Raw genomic sequence first — 15,330 nt, 5'->3', positions numbered from 1 at the left:
TATCCAGTGAGCAGCAGCTGAGTGAAAAGGCCTTGATGATGTCAGAGCTCGGAGGAAAGTGGCCTGCTTTAGCTGATAAGAAGGTAACAAAAAACCAAGTAACTTATATGAACTCTTGTTACAACCAAGGAAGGCAGAAGAGCATCTCTAAATGCACAGTGCAGAGTAGAGTTTGCATGGGCTCACCAAAATTGATGAAGATCATAAAAATGCTTCCATAACTGATGAGTCTCAATTTCAGCCCTGACATTTGACTGGGAGGGTGAGAATCTGGCTTAACCTCCTAGGACCTGCCGTCCACATATGTGGACATCACATTTTGGGTTATTTAGACCAAAATACTCAATTTTGCTCTGCATGGGCCTGATATCCACTTACGAGGACTTTATACTGCTACTGTTCTGTCAAATTTTTAAATGAATATCCTCATTTGTGGCTCTCATTTTCTTTAAAACAAAAATAAGGTAAAAAAAAATCTGGTAATTATTTGTTTTTTTCCGTTCTTCGGGCCCCAATATGCCCAAATATCAAAGAGAAATTAAAAATGCATGTCGTGGAAGAGTCTTTGGAGGATAAACATGAAAGCAGGACTCCGTCCTTCCTGGGTGCAGACTCCTGGTGGTGGTTTAATGGTGTGGGAGACATTTTTGGGCGGCTCCTTGTACCAAGTGAACATTGACACCTCAGCCTGAGTATTTTTGTTTTGAATGTCCATTCCTTCATGACCACAGTGCACCCATATTTTAATGTCACTCACTAGAGTTCAGATCATTGGAAACTGGTTTCTTAACACGACGATGAGTTCACTGTATTCAAATAGCACAGTCACCAGATCTCCACCTTTGGGATTTGGTGGAGCATATGGTTACAGTTTGTATTCTGCTCTCAAGATGACCTTTAATTGAATCAAGGCACATCTGAAATGCACACTAAGAGGAAAGCAATACATGTATATGAAATACTTGCAAATTCACACCCTTCTGCCTTTAATGGATTTATACGTCAGCTGGCGTTGGCGACCTTTATGCCCCGATTTTAACCCTCTCAGGCTCAAATTAAACTTTTTGTTGCTAATGCACAACCAAGTCCTGCAGTGGTACTTCGGAGTAAAAAAAAACTCATAAAATATGTATGTGGGGTAGTCAGGTTGGTAGTTTTTAACTGTTGCAAATCGGCAACGCCTGCCTCGAGAGGGTTAAAACGAGATTAAGAAAACAGACTTAAATGTCAGTCTTCTTTCATTATTCGTGTTGGAGATCGAATGTGTGATTGTCATTTTCCAAGACTTTAATGCATTCATTAAGTGTTTATTTTCAAATATGCACAATCCCTTATATACATAAATATGTTCAGTGTTCAGAACGCCACATTCACAAATCACGATCGTCAACAGTAGTTACAAGTTGCAAGAAATAAAAAAAGTCTGCTTGCCACACACAACAAAATTAAAACACCAACTCCAATATCAAAGGCAAAGGGAGTTAACATCAGCTGAAGATTGAGTTCGTGCCACCATTTAAGTCGATGTCTCAACACTAAACCAACCTTTCAAAGCCGAATGAGCTGCAAATGAGGCTCTGTCACAACACACTTGTATTAGAGAAGTGTTTTGAAAATGTAACGCACTTCACATTCTGGCTCCACATTTAAAAACAAGGATGTAGACTATGACTAAAAGCAGCCAGTGTTCATGACTTTGACTGAAAACGAATGAAAGCAAAGCCACGTGTGTTCTGTTAATCAAGAACGAACTCTTTCAGATGCTATCAAACAAAAGGACATCCCAATACAGATATTTACCAGCACACACGGCCACACACTGTTGGCATTAAAGCTACAAAAATAAACAAAACAAAGAAAATTCTGTCTGTCATTTTAATTTCATGAAAACAAGATAAACTCCAAAGAGAGGGATCCTGTCCCAGATGACGCTGGGCGAGACGCACTGGACCGAGATAGAAAGAGATACCAATACAGTACATGCTCACAACATGGGTGTTGTCAGAATCACTGATTAAACCATGCATATGTCAGGTTGCTGAAATAACAGTACAACACAATACCTACTTAACACATACGGTAACTGCCTGTGCTGTTCCAGAAATAAAATGTCAGTCAAAAATATGATTGTGTTTTATTTTTCAGGAAAACCAGATCAAGTATCTCAAAATAATCACAAACCAATTCAAATACACGTGTATATTGAACCTGAATCATTAAAGTGGACCTATCCTGCTCATTACTAGTCCCGTATTTTTAATACCTAACTCCAGAGCTAGCTCTTGCTTTCCACATTTCACAGTTCAAAAACAACCCTCCATTTAAGCCAGCTTTCTTCTGATTGGCTGCCGTTCTCAAATGTGCTACTGTTCTCGCAGTGAGATCTGTGTGTCTGAGATACGGAGGAGAATTAGGGCCACCATGTTCTCTCTCTCTGACATCAAACAGATCCAAGAAAAGAGAAACAAGTTGGACATTTAGGACAGTGTTTTGGTTCACCAGGATTTCAGTTGAACCCAGTATTTGAAACTCTGGCCATGTTTAATTGGAGCATCCACTACCAAAACAGTTTATGTGACATGATCAGGAAAAGCAGAATAGGTCCACTTTGAAGTAAAAAATCACCTTTTCTTTGCTATGATCAAGGTTTTTGTTGTATTTTTCTGCGCAACCTTTGGTTTATATCTCACTTTTAAATGAAGGAGCCACCTTTCTCAACAATCATTAATTCAGTCTTCTTCACACTACTGGTTGGGACTTAAAGCCAGGGAGTGTAAAATAGGGATCAGCTATTCTTGGTTAAAAGTTAAAAGGGAACATCAGGCCGAAATGTGCCGAGTATTTGGAAACACTGCGAAACTGTAGCATCTATTGAAAGTTTGTAGCATTGGGCATTTGGCTTTTATATCTATAAACTGGATGGAAAACAACCTTCCCCTATAATAATGCATTCCCACTGGTAACAGCCTGTGGGAAACACTGCAGTAAAATGTGGTGACAACAATAAAAAGAGTGGCCCTAAGTTTTGATTGTTCAAAGCCTACATTGCTGCAGAGTGCACATTTGCACGGTTTGAGTATATGTCGCAGTTGATTGTCTTCTCACTCCTCTGCCTCTTTCACATCTCATTGTGTTTGTGTGTATATGTAGTAAATAACAAAAAGATGTTTACTGTGGTGAGATCTTCAAGGGCACGGGTGTGCTCAGCAGCTCTGTCTCTGAAACGTTTCTCATAGCAGGGTTTCACCAACTGTAAGCACAAATTTGACTCTATATTACAGCTTTTGTTGGCTCCACATTCACAGCATTTAATACATTGTGCAAACACATCCTCCCACATGTCATGGCCAGTCAGAAAAGGGCCAAGTATTACCCTGCTGTGGTATAATACCACACACCGTTTGGAAAGAAACAAACAAAAAAACTTCTGTCTGTCTTGATAACACATTATTTTCAGTCTTTGTTCTCAAGTGTGCTCCAAAAAACAAACCAGTCTTTCAACCCAAAGTCACTGACTTGGATTCTGTGATCTCCTGCAAGGTAGATCGTGGTTGTTCTTTGGGCTTGATGCTAGCACTAACCATGTAAATATTGTTGTCACTGATCGTGTTGGAGACTTTGCACGGCTTACAACATAAACACAGCCACGACAGCTGATTGACCTCCCTTTTGAAGCTTTGGCTGAAGAAGTAGTAGATCACAGGGTTGTAAACAGTAGAGCTCTTTGCAAACATGCATGGCAGCAGGCTGACTTCAGGTGGGATGGTGCTGCTGTCACGGAAAATGGACCACAGGCTTACCAAACCGTAGGGTGTCCAACAGCATATAAAGCCTATACTGATCAAAACAGCAATCTGAAATAAAACAGGAGGATAAAGTCAGCAAAAAACTCTCAAAGTCGATGAAAACAAAGGCAAGAATTTCATTGGATTATGATTGGGAGCGTCACTGATTTAGTTATAGTCATGGTTAGAAAAAAACCCCTATCAATTCTCAGGTTTTACATATTGGGACATAATAAGAATGATCTGGTTCTTAGAAAGTCTTAAAATGAGGTAAATAACAACTTCAGGTACAGCAACACATCACATAATGCATCATGGCATTACTTAATAAAAACTAAGCCTAAATGCAGAAGCCGTGTGTGAAAAACTGACCAACCAAAGGACAATCAAACCATGGCAGCACAGCTTATGTTTGCAAATAGGGTCTGAGCAAACCATGTGACTTCTGGAACAATGTTTGGAGAGAGGAGACTAAACTGTAGATGTTTGGTCATACAGCACAGCACCACATTGGTGAAAACCAAACACCTCATACCAACTGTCAAGCACGGTGGTGGCAGGTTCATGATATGGATTCATTTTCTTGCCACAGGACTTGGACACCTTGCAGTCACTGAGTTAAGCATGAAGTAGCTGTACACCAAAGTGCTCTAGAGTCAAGGTTGAGGCCATTTGTCTGATGGAAAATGAGTCGTGCAACAGGACAGTGATCCCAAGCACGGCAGCAAATCTCCAAAAGAATGGCCGAAGGCACACAAATCAAGGTGTAGCGATGGTCCAGTCAAAACTCAGACCTCAACTCAAAATAAATTCTGTGGTTTAACCTTAAAGGAGCTGTGCATAAACAAATACCTGCAAACCTCACTGAACTGAAAGAAGAGTGAGACAAAATTCCTCCTCAGCATTGTGATAGACTGAAAAGGTCATACAGAAAACCATTTGATGTAATTGCTGCTTAAGGTGCTTCAGCATCGATGGTAAATGGCTTGTATTTGTACAGTGCTTTTAGTCCCTAAGGAACCCAAAGCGCTTTACACATCCAGTCATCCACCCATTCACACACACATTCATACACTTGTGATGGCAGCTACATTGTAGCCACAGCTACAGGGGCGCACTGACAGAGGCGATGGGGTTTTCCTGATTTTTTTGACACACTGCTTCTGCACTGTTGCTTAGGTTTTGTTCAATAAATAATGACATGGTGTAATATGTCATGTGGTTTACCTAATTTTAAGACCTGATAAGGACCAGTTCTTTTTTAGTGCCTCTTAATTAAACCATAGACAGAAGGTATGCTTACATTTGACTCCAGATTGTGACACTTGTGGGTGTAAAATGGATTGGCTTAAAGTTTTCAACAACGAGGTTAAATGTGCTTTTCAGTCCTAAAAAAATTAAAATGAACTGATTCTGAGAAAGGAATAGGAGGGAACTTAACTAACATCAAGCCATTGGTTGACCAAACCACAGGGTATAGTGCTGACTGGATGAACCGTCTCTCTCGATGATCACATATTCAACAATTTTCAGAATTTTAACCCTTTAAAGCAAACTACAGTTTCAGATCTTTATAATCTTCAGTAAAGAGCGACTCACTAGTAACAGCCTCCGATGGAGCTTGACGATGTTGGGGATTCTGTGGCTGTTGTGCATCGACTTTTTGTAGGTGAAATAGAGTTTGATGGCGATGCCAAAGTAGCAGCAGAGGATGATGACAGTAGGCATGACCAGGTTGAAGAAGAACAGGGAGATAACAAAAGAGAATCCCTCATATTTCATCTGGCCCCAGGCAAGTGAGCAGGACAGGCCAAAGGGTTCTGGGCCGTATCGACCCCAGCCCACTATGGGAAACAGAGCCCAGATCAAAGCATACAGCCAGGACCACAGGCACAGCATCTTCACCTTCTTCCAACTGATTTTCTCCCCTGCAGTGAGAAATAAAGAGAACAGTTGCTTTCTCCTTCTTATATGCAGTTAAATGGCAGAGCTTAGATAAGATCCTATATTTCTTAAATCACATATCACATGCATATAAATAATTTAGTTTTATTTATTAAACACCGAATCACAACAACAGTTGCCTTTATGTTAAAACGCAAAAACTCTGTTACACAGTTACACTGAAAACAGGTTTAAACATATGGACGTGAGCGGATGGTATGTAATACAAAGGTAAGAAGATTTTTATTTCCATTAATTCTCTTTTATATTTGACAGCATGGCTCTTGTCTGTGACCTCTCTGCCGGTTCTATGCATACATGAAAAGAGGCAGATGTGGGAAGAGCATCTTTGGAAACAGTATTTTTGTCAGCCCTGAATTACTTACTAGGTGACTGCAGGTTGAGGGACACAATCAAGCGCACAACAGCCAAGATGGTGAGGTTCATGATGCTGGCCATGCCAAAGAAGAATCCTGCCAGGCCATAATAGACACAGGAAACATCTCCCCCAAGCCAGCGATGGCTCCAGGCAGACGCCACAGCTAGAGGGTACATGGTGACAGCTGCTCCCAGGTCTGTCATGGCTAGATTCACACTCAGCAGCTCCGGCGGTTTCATCCTGGACGACCTTTTGAATGCCACGATAAGGACTTGCAGGTTTCCCACAATGGAGAGCACAGCTGGGATACAGAGGAAGAGGAGAAGATGATATAATGAATAGAAGTCTAACTACACAAACATACATGCCGTCTGCAAAGGTGTTTAAAGTGGCTGATGCCTTTGGATGCATATTAATCGTGCGTTAAATTACGTCAAATTTGTCCTTTAGCTGTTAGATGATTTAACAACAACAATAATCAGCATTCACTGGCCTTGATTGCAGTACGTGTGAGGTCCACATTACTGTTCCCCTGTGTTTGAAGAAGTGCATATAAGCACATACACTGACACACAGGTTAAACACACAGTGCATTAACAATGATCCTGATCTGTGTAAAAACACAAGACTCTGGATGGATGTTGGATTTGAGTGCGACCACACGGTCGTTACATCGTTTATTGAATCCACGGTAGAGGTTTAACTAAGGAAGAAGGACAGCTTTACCCACTGGCTGCCTGCAAATGACACACAATGCTAATCTTTTTAAACAGCCTCACAGCCCATTACAAAATGATTTGACCTTTTCTTTTTATAATGGAAGGTAAAAGTCAGGCGAGCACCTAAGTGCAGCTTCAAGGTTTGTGTGAGGTGCTTTTTTATTACTAGTTTACACGCTTAGACCACAATTCAGAGATAAATACGTCACTTTTTACTCCTCTATATTTATTTATTATCTTCTGTAAAATAATTGCTGCAAAATCACATCTGCAGCACAGTTTAAAATAAATAAATAAATTAATCCATCAGTAGGAAAACGTTACAATGTACTGTTTTAAAGGAAGGAATTTTCTTTTTTGGGTATCTTTTGACCACACATTGATTTTTTCCCCATTCTCTATTTACAGAAATCTTAATGAAATCTTAAAAAAAATAGATAAGGTAGTGTTAGTTGTTGTTTCTGACTCTATCCTCTCGTCTCCCTGCATTTCTGGAGCAGACGTATAAGACGGAGACGGAGATAAGGTGAAGCATTTTGCACATCAGTTTCCACACCTCGGGCAAATCTGTGTTTCATTAAACTCACTATGACATTTGCCCCATTAAACCTTTAGGGGATTATTTTCCTGATAAACACAAGATGTTTTTGAAATAGGCCAACCAGCATCTGACCATAGCCTGAAGAACTATTCACGTCTGCCGTTTAGTCTAAAGGCCAATAAGGATATTACTTAAAACATTGTACGTCTATTTGAGCTATCTGAACAATACTGTTTTTATCACACTGTTAAATATTCACATATAAGGGTAATCTTTTACCTCTGACCTCTCAATAATACAGAAAACAACCACAGAAAGAAAACCGTAATGTTAGGGCATTTGCAGGCGCTCAAAGCTGAAAATAACACTTATTTCTTTCACATTTCAAGCAGAAAGAAGTCATGATTACGTCAGACACAGATTAACGCTAACTCTGTTGCCTCTCTTTTGTTTTCCTCAGCACAAAGCCGCCATTGTATCTCTCAACATGTGAACTTGACCTTGCCTAGCAGCCTTGCACATGAAGAAAGTTTGTAAGACTGTAAGCTTGTATTCACTGGAGTGGGTGATTTGATGAATTTCCTGCCAGATCGGTGAAATTGGTGAACGTATACGGTGATTATCGCTGTGATTAGTGTAGAAAGAAGAGCCTAGCTTCTGTTTTTGGCAGAGAACAAAAGGACAACAAAGGTTTAAAAAAATCACCGATGTGGAGAAATAACCATGGTGATTACACCTTTTCTCAGAGATGGGATTTTTAAGAAGGAGGCACAAATATTTGTTGCTGGATCAGCTTTTGATGCTGGTCTCACAGTCATGGTAAAGCAATGGCTAAGAGAATGAACTGATGAGGATGGATAATATCTAAAAAGAAAAGTGACAATAAAATGTTCTGCAGGGGAGGAGAGAAGTGTACACATTGTGTTGAAGTGCTTTTAAAGTGCTCACGTATAATCAGCTTTCTTCACAGCCTCCGCAGTGTTGAACTGTGAGGTTCGGTTGGTAGATTTGGATCAATGCCCGTGCATTTCAGAGAGATAGTTTTCCAGTTCACTTCATATGCTTGACATCAGCTGTCATGACAACACCTGCAGACTGTTAGGTGGCATTCACCTCTAGAGCAGTAATAGAAATGTGACTGACTAAGAATCCATTAACTGATGTCAAAAGGTGGAGAACATGAAAAATGTGAAAAATGTCCAGATGCTGAATGATGACCTGCTGAGCTTCAGGCTGTAATTAGAGCTAGCCTATAGAGTGCCACGTCTGCTCCTTGGCTTGAACATGAAACAGTTTCCAGAGGTGAGGATTATTCCTGAGCAACCTCAGCTTAGAGCACTGTGTACTTTCCTCTCACTCTCTTCTACTGTGGGTAATCTTCTTAACCTTTCCCCGTAAACTAGAACACCAAGAAACTCCTTTCCTGCACCTGCTTCTGTCTTAGCGCTTGAAGGACTACTTTAATGTTGCAGAAGTCCATTGTCTTAAGAGGAGTTCAGCATTATGGCCGCATATATTTTTAAAATCAGACATCATGAGTGAGAGGTCTTGGTAACCGGGAATCGGAGCCCCTGGCCGACCAGCGTGTCCTGGATCTCCTGGGCAGATCCAGGACACGCTGGAGAGATTTGATCTCACAGCTGGCCTGGGAATGCCTTGATGTTCCTCCGGATGAGCTGGAGGAGGTGGCTGGGTAGAGGGAGGCCTGGGATTCTCTGCTTAGGCCCCTGTGACCCGGGCCCTGGATAAGCGGAAGAAGATGGATGGATGGATCGATGAGTGAGAGGTGGATCAAGCTCATAAGTTGAAGACACTTATAAGGTAGTAATTTCTCAGTCACAGGTTCAATAAGCCCTAAAGGATCCTGCTTTTTTTTCTGTTTGACTCTAAATCATACTGGAGGTTACAACATGAACATAATGTTTATTTAATAAGAGTTGAAACAAGCAATTAAACCATAAACTGATTAGAAAGATTTTTATTGAGGTTTTAAATCAAGTGATGAGCCGTTTCCCGACTTTCCTTGACTTCATACAATATTTCGCCCACCTACTGGCTGTTAGATAGCAGGTATACATTGTTTTCATATAACGTTCATGCCCTGTCTTGCTAAACAAAATATTGCATTGATTTTTTTTGCTGGAAGCAACCTCAGGGAAACAAACAGATGACAAAACTAACAGCATAAATGCACTTCTGTGTATATCCAGCACTAAGACAGACTCCTTCGTCGTGAAGGGAGATTCTCTGACAGTCTCCCTACACAGGAACTCTTGATTTTATGTAAGATCTCCTTTGGGACTTTTTAAGCTCAAAGCCCAGTGACCCGATCAACTTCCAGCTCACTGCAAATTACTTTCAAGTGGCTTTAACTGCTCTCTGCAAACAAAAAAGAATCAATGGCGACATGTAACATCATCCCATATGTCTGCAAATAGAGTTTGTCTTAGCTACACACCCACTATCTCATGATTGAATTAATGGCTGGAGGAGTTATGTTTAGAAAACCCACATTATAACCAGTTATAATACAAATGAGGGAAGGGTTGTGAAATACAGACACACAGTCACATTAATTCCACCCACCACATCAGTGATCAATCCCAGGGAAAATTCTGTTTTACCACTTGCTTTATGGATTTGGTTGATGGTTAGAAGAAGAGTGCGTGCATAATGTTGTGGAGGGGAATAAAAAGTCAGACAGGATCATGAGTTTGAAGCTGAAAATTGTATAGGTGACGATGAATGTGCATATGCCCCACAAGTTAGATGTTAGTTACACGAGAAAGAGGAATTCTACACTAACTTGGATGAAGTGGTAGAGAGTGTCGCCAGGGGGAGAGGGGGGTGATGGTTTAAGAAGACAGAGGCAGAAGGATTTCTCTCCTCAACAGACGGTAGTGGATTTTTTTTCTGTGGTGAACACATGCTTCAAGAAGAGGGAGGAACATAGGGTGATGTGTAAGAGTGGAGGCTGCTGGATTAAATCCTGGAGAAAGTGTAATGTGAAAGAGAAAAGAGACTGCAAGCTGGTGTGAGGGAAGAATGTAGCTCGGCAGCTGGACAGTAGTCTGTAGGACGGCTCTGGAAGGAGAGGAAGTGAGTGAATTAGATGGAGGAGGTTAAAGAAGGTAAAATGTTACACAGAGTAGTTGGGTGGTAGGTAAGAGATAACAGATGGCTGGGACAGTACAACTGAAGTGGTGAGAGAAACTGCCAAGAAGGTGTTTTGTGTATTCTCTGAGCAGAAGGAAGAAGACTTGGTGGTGGAACGAGGCTGTGCAGGAAAGTATTCAAAGGAACAGGTTAGCAAAGAAAAAGTGGGATAGTCAGGGAGATGCAAAAAATATACAGGAGTACTGGGAGGCTATGCACACAGCAAAGAGAGGGGTGGCAAAGGAACGGACTTTAAGTGCGTTGTATGTGGACACTAAGAAAGGAAAAAAAGATTTGTATCAATTGGCTAGCAAGAGATTGAACTGGAAAGGACGTGCAGGAGGTTAGGGTGCTTAACCCTGGAGAACCCATGGGGTCAGATCCGACCCCATTGGTTTACTAGGGAAACCATGGGGTCAAATTTGACCCCATGGTTTCTCCAGGGTTAAAGATAGAGGAAGGAGTACTTTAAGGAGCTGATGAATGAAGAAAATGAGAAGAGCCCTCACTTCCTCCTGACTAATCCTCTGCGCTTCCTGATTCAGTAACTGCAGAGGATTAGTAATGAGGAAGTGAGGGCAGCTATGAAGAGGATGAAAAGTGGAAAGCTGGTTGGTCCAGATGACATACCTGTGGAGCTATGGAGATGTCTAGGAGAAAGCACAGTGGACCAGGTTGTTTAACACTGATTCCAGTTTTTATGAACAAGGAGGACGTGCAAAGCTGTAGGAACTACAGAAGGATTAATGAGCCATACAATAAAGACATGAGAAAGAGTTGTTGAAGCTGCATGGTGCACTGTCTTCTTTCAATATGGAGAAGGTTTGGACACATGAAGCACATGGATATAATGGACAACGGATGCTGAGCATGGAGCTGCCAAACTGAAGGAAAAGAGGAAGACTGCACAGAGATTCATGGATGTAGTGAAGGAATACATGCAGAATGGTGATGTGACAGAGAGGAAGGGGTGAGGTGGAGGCAGATAATCCAGCGTGGTGACCCCTAAAGGGAGCAGACAAAAGAAGAAGCAGTAGGTTTGACAACACGTGTCCCCTTGGACAGACTGGATGTGAGAAAGACCTGTAGAGATCCAACTGCAGCAGCATTTGTGATCTATGGATACACACAGGGGTAAATGAAAAGGGGTCAATTATATAGTGGTATGACAGCCCTTACTGTTAGATTTAGACAGACAGATGAAGAGGCTGTTTTCATCCTAATCCATACATGGCTTAATAATGGTCTACTGGTACAGCATCGACACGTAGGAGAAGAAGTAACAGCGTGTTTTATATTTAGGGTGACTTTTGCTTAAAGGTCACAACATGGGACAATGTAAAGACGCAGCTCCTTTTTTTTCAAGGGTACAAAGTTTGATGATTTTATTTGAGTTAAGCTACAACATTAATAGAAAGGATGGGTAGTTCTAAGAGTCTTTCTCCCACTGCACTGTCGCTTTTTGTTTGTAAAAATTGTAAAAAGATTTTTAAAAAATGTAAAAGCACATCTGCAAAGGATACACCTGTGGATCTTTGACTATAGCTTCCTTGGCAACCATTTGTCTACCAGACTGAACAGACTGAGGAACTAAAACATCCTTCAATGTGGAATAATAAGACTGACATCCAGGTCACAGGAAAGAAAACGGAGGACAGAGGGAACAAGGAGGTGCAAATTACAGAAATGAGAAAATCCCTTTGTGGTCCCGTCGTTGTGATTGTTTGCCCCACCTTAACTGCATCTGCCTCTGCTCTTGTTGAACAAGACTACAGACACAGAGGGATGATTAAATCCCTCTGTGTCTGTAGTCTTGTTCATGGTGTTTCATGCTCCTGTTCCTCATGCTGCTCATCAGATGTTATCTCTGACTCTTTTAGTATCCTTAACTGTTCGTGCAAGTCAAATAAATGGTCCTCCTTTTGTTTGGGTCCCCTGTAGACCTCGCCCCGGTAAAGGTCTTTAGTGTTTAACCCTCACAGATAAACATAGGATCCTTTTGTTTCTAAGCAGGCATGCTTCAAACAATGCAAGGGCTAATTTGAATCCAAAGGGAATTAATTTTCTTTTTTTAATCTTTGGCCATTCTGCACAAAGTCAAGGGTGTAGACACTGTGTGGGAACATCAGGATAAAGGGACTGTACTACAAACAGTTGGAGTAGAATGGTTTAGAATAGGAAGTCAATCGGATTACTTTAATGCAGCTGTAGCTAACTTGGTCTTCTATCATTATTAGGGGGGAATTCAAACTGTTACTAAACTTTTCTTAGCCTTTTAGCAGCTTTTATGAGTGTGCACATGGACATCTCCCTGCACACATGTGCTGTTTTTCTGTTCCTGTGATGTGACTATGACTTCAATCACTGGATATAATTTGTCTGTATTTGTGTGAAATTTTCTGGGAAGAAACTTGCCTCATAACCAGAAGCAGAGCGATGGTGCCGGGACTGATTTCAGTGGAAGTGATTGATTAAGCCCTATATAGTGTATTTCCCCCCTGTGGGCAGCAGAGAACCGAACAGAAAATGAAATCAGACCAGGCTTTGTATTAATCATCCAGCATCAAAACACAGTACGGTTTATCTTTCTCTAACTTCTCTTAGCTTGCATTATTTATCCAGCTTCCCTGTAGCACAATCTGTCAGACTACAAACTACAGCTCATCTATGTTTTTATCTCAAAGCATTGCAAAGCATTGCTGTCCTCCCAATCCCACCACGTCACCACCTAAAAACACATGAAAGGCCAGCTACATTCTGAAATCATGTTTGATTTAAATTTCTAAATGCAAAATGCAGCACAAAAATAAAATAAGGCACACATTTCTCATGCTGGATAACAGAAAGATCAGCAGGGATGACCTGCAGGTATGAGGTGAATGTGGTCCCCAGACAGAACAACTACACCAGCTGTTTTTGTCCATTAGAAGAACCAATTCAATACATCAAACCTCAAACATTTGGATTATGAACCTCTGCTGCTTTGCTTCATAAATCCTGCCATCAGTGGATGAAAGGGCCGGTGGTCTTTGTCCTCGGCTGCTATTCTCCACCCTCTATTATTTCAATCTATCAGTCTATCTTTGGTTGTGCAGTAGACTTACTGCTTAATGATGCATTTCCAGGCAGATAAACTGTGCGAAATAGCAGGAGGATGACTGAGTCTCTGTGCTTCTGTCCGTCTTATTGATCAGGAGATCACAGTAGCTTTGTGGAGATTTCTATGTTTTTAAAGTCTTTACCAGCAGGCTGGACACCAGAATTATCCCTGCACTGAATTCTCACATTAAGTCTGCACATGCACAGACAGACCACAGGCCCTTTGGTCTCTCACCTGATAAGTGCCCCTTTGGTAAGATTTTTTTCTTCCTAGTTTCTGTCTGGTGTCATTTCAAATTTTCATTTTAAATATGGCTCCTGGCATCAGTTCTCAATAAAAAGCAGGAAATGCCTCACAGCTGTGTTTCCATAATTCTTCTAACCCTCCTGCACCCCAGGACCTTCTTCCACCTTTCTCTGTCATCACAGCCACTGCACGCATTTGGAGCACCTTGCGGAGTAGCATCCTCTCTGACCTCCGTTCATTGGTGACAGGCAGGTAATGATAAGTGAATGATGGTAGTGTTTACCTCGGCCTCGTCCATGTCTGTCACTGTAATGATGTATAATATCCCAAACATAAGTAATAATAACCTCCTCCACCCCCATCCTGAAGGCTGTAGTTTTTCTTTTAAATAAACTATTTTAGTAAACACAGAATCTAATATCTTATATAAAGGGCGGCATACAAGGTTGAAGACTTACTTCTGTCACTTAGGATTATTCTGAAGGTTATATTATATATTCTCTGAAACCTAAGACCACTGTTCTCCTTACCTGACTGTACCAAACAGATTTCATGCAAATACACTACACACCACACAAACTTACTCTAACCTTGTAAATGACGGTGTGGAGGGTGGGTGTGGGAGATTTCAGATTTAAGCAAAATGTTAGGTCTCCTGTGACTTTGCAAAACGTCTGTCACAGTTTTCGGTCCGCTGACTTTATTCTGTTCTGCACGCATTTTCAGTATCATGAGATTATATTTTTTTCCCAGTATTTTCTCAGAAAGCTGCTTTGAACTCATGTGCGCAAAATGGATTATAAAAAAAAGATCACGCTCTTTTAATTCAGTTTATGTCTCCAAAGCCGGGAGAATAAGTCACTGCTATTGAAGAGTATATTCCCAGACAGGATTAAGATGATCAGAGATGGGAAGCATTCAAAAACCATAAACTGTCATTGTTTCTAGTTTAAGTGCGATTTTCAACTTACTTAAGACCAGCAGGTAGCAGCCCGTGCCGATGTCCAGCGCCGGTGATAAAGCAGAGGTGTACTTATCCATGAAAACAATGATCAGTAACCAAGATAAAAGAAAAGTGATCCTCATGCGATCCCGACGAAGCGGAGAAGAGTCAGACTGCGCCTCTGCTGCTGCTGCGCTCCGGTGTCAGAGGCATCTGTCCTCAGGAATGAAGCTGAGACGCGTACCGGCTGAAGCCTCGTGCCTGCAGCCAGCGTGTGTTGTCAGGGCGATGATGCGTAAAGAGAGGATCATCCAGCGTCTCCAGTGCCGTGGTGTCACTGAGCGTTAGATGTCAAAACGGGAAAACAGGTTTATGTTAGCTTCAGGTTGAGTTAGGTGGGAGTAGAGAGAGTATGGGAGCTAGCCAGAGACCACAAAGTAAATAAATAAATATACAAGTAAAAAAAAACCTCAACCTTTTACCAATTAGACACAAAATATTCTGTTCTCAAATTTTG

General features: G+C 41.3%; 1 protein-coding gene across 1 annotated transcript; it reads right to left on the bottom strand.

Annotated features, from left to right (window-relative positions):
* Positions 1-3,497: 3,497 nt before the first annotated feature.
* Positions 3,498-15,016, bottom strand: LOC102207927 (opsin-5). Its single transcript, XM_074312078.1, is given in 4 exon segments — positions 3,498-3,854; positions 5,385-5,690; positions 6,087-6,409; positions 14,842-15,016. Coding segments are annotated over 4 exon segments (1,101 nt in total). The 5' UTR covers positions 14,957-15,016.
* Between the last annotated feature and the right edge of the window lie 314 nt (positions 15,017-15,330).

This window comes from Pundamilia nyererei, unplaced genomic scaffold (genome assembly GCF_000239375.1).
Source record: "Pundamilia nyererei isolate P.nyererei 1_Seehausen unplaced genomic scaffold, PunNye1.0 scaffold00013, whole genome shotgun sequence".
In the NCBI taxonomy this organism is placed as follows: domain Eukaryota; kingdom Metazoa; phylum Chordata; class Actinopteri; order Cichliformes; family Cichlidae; genus Pundamilia; species Pundamilia nyererei.
Note: the sequence above shows the minus strand (reverse complement) of the source record. Positions and strands in the feature narration are given on the sequence as shown.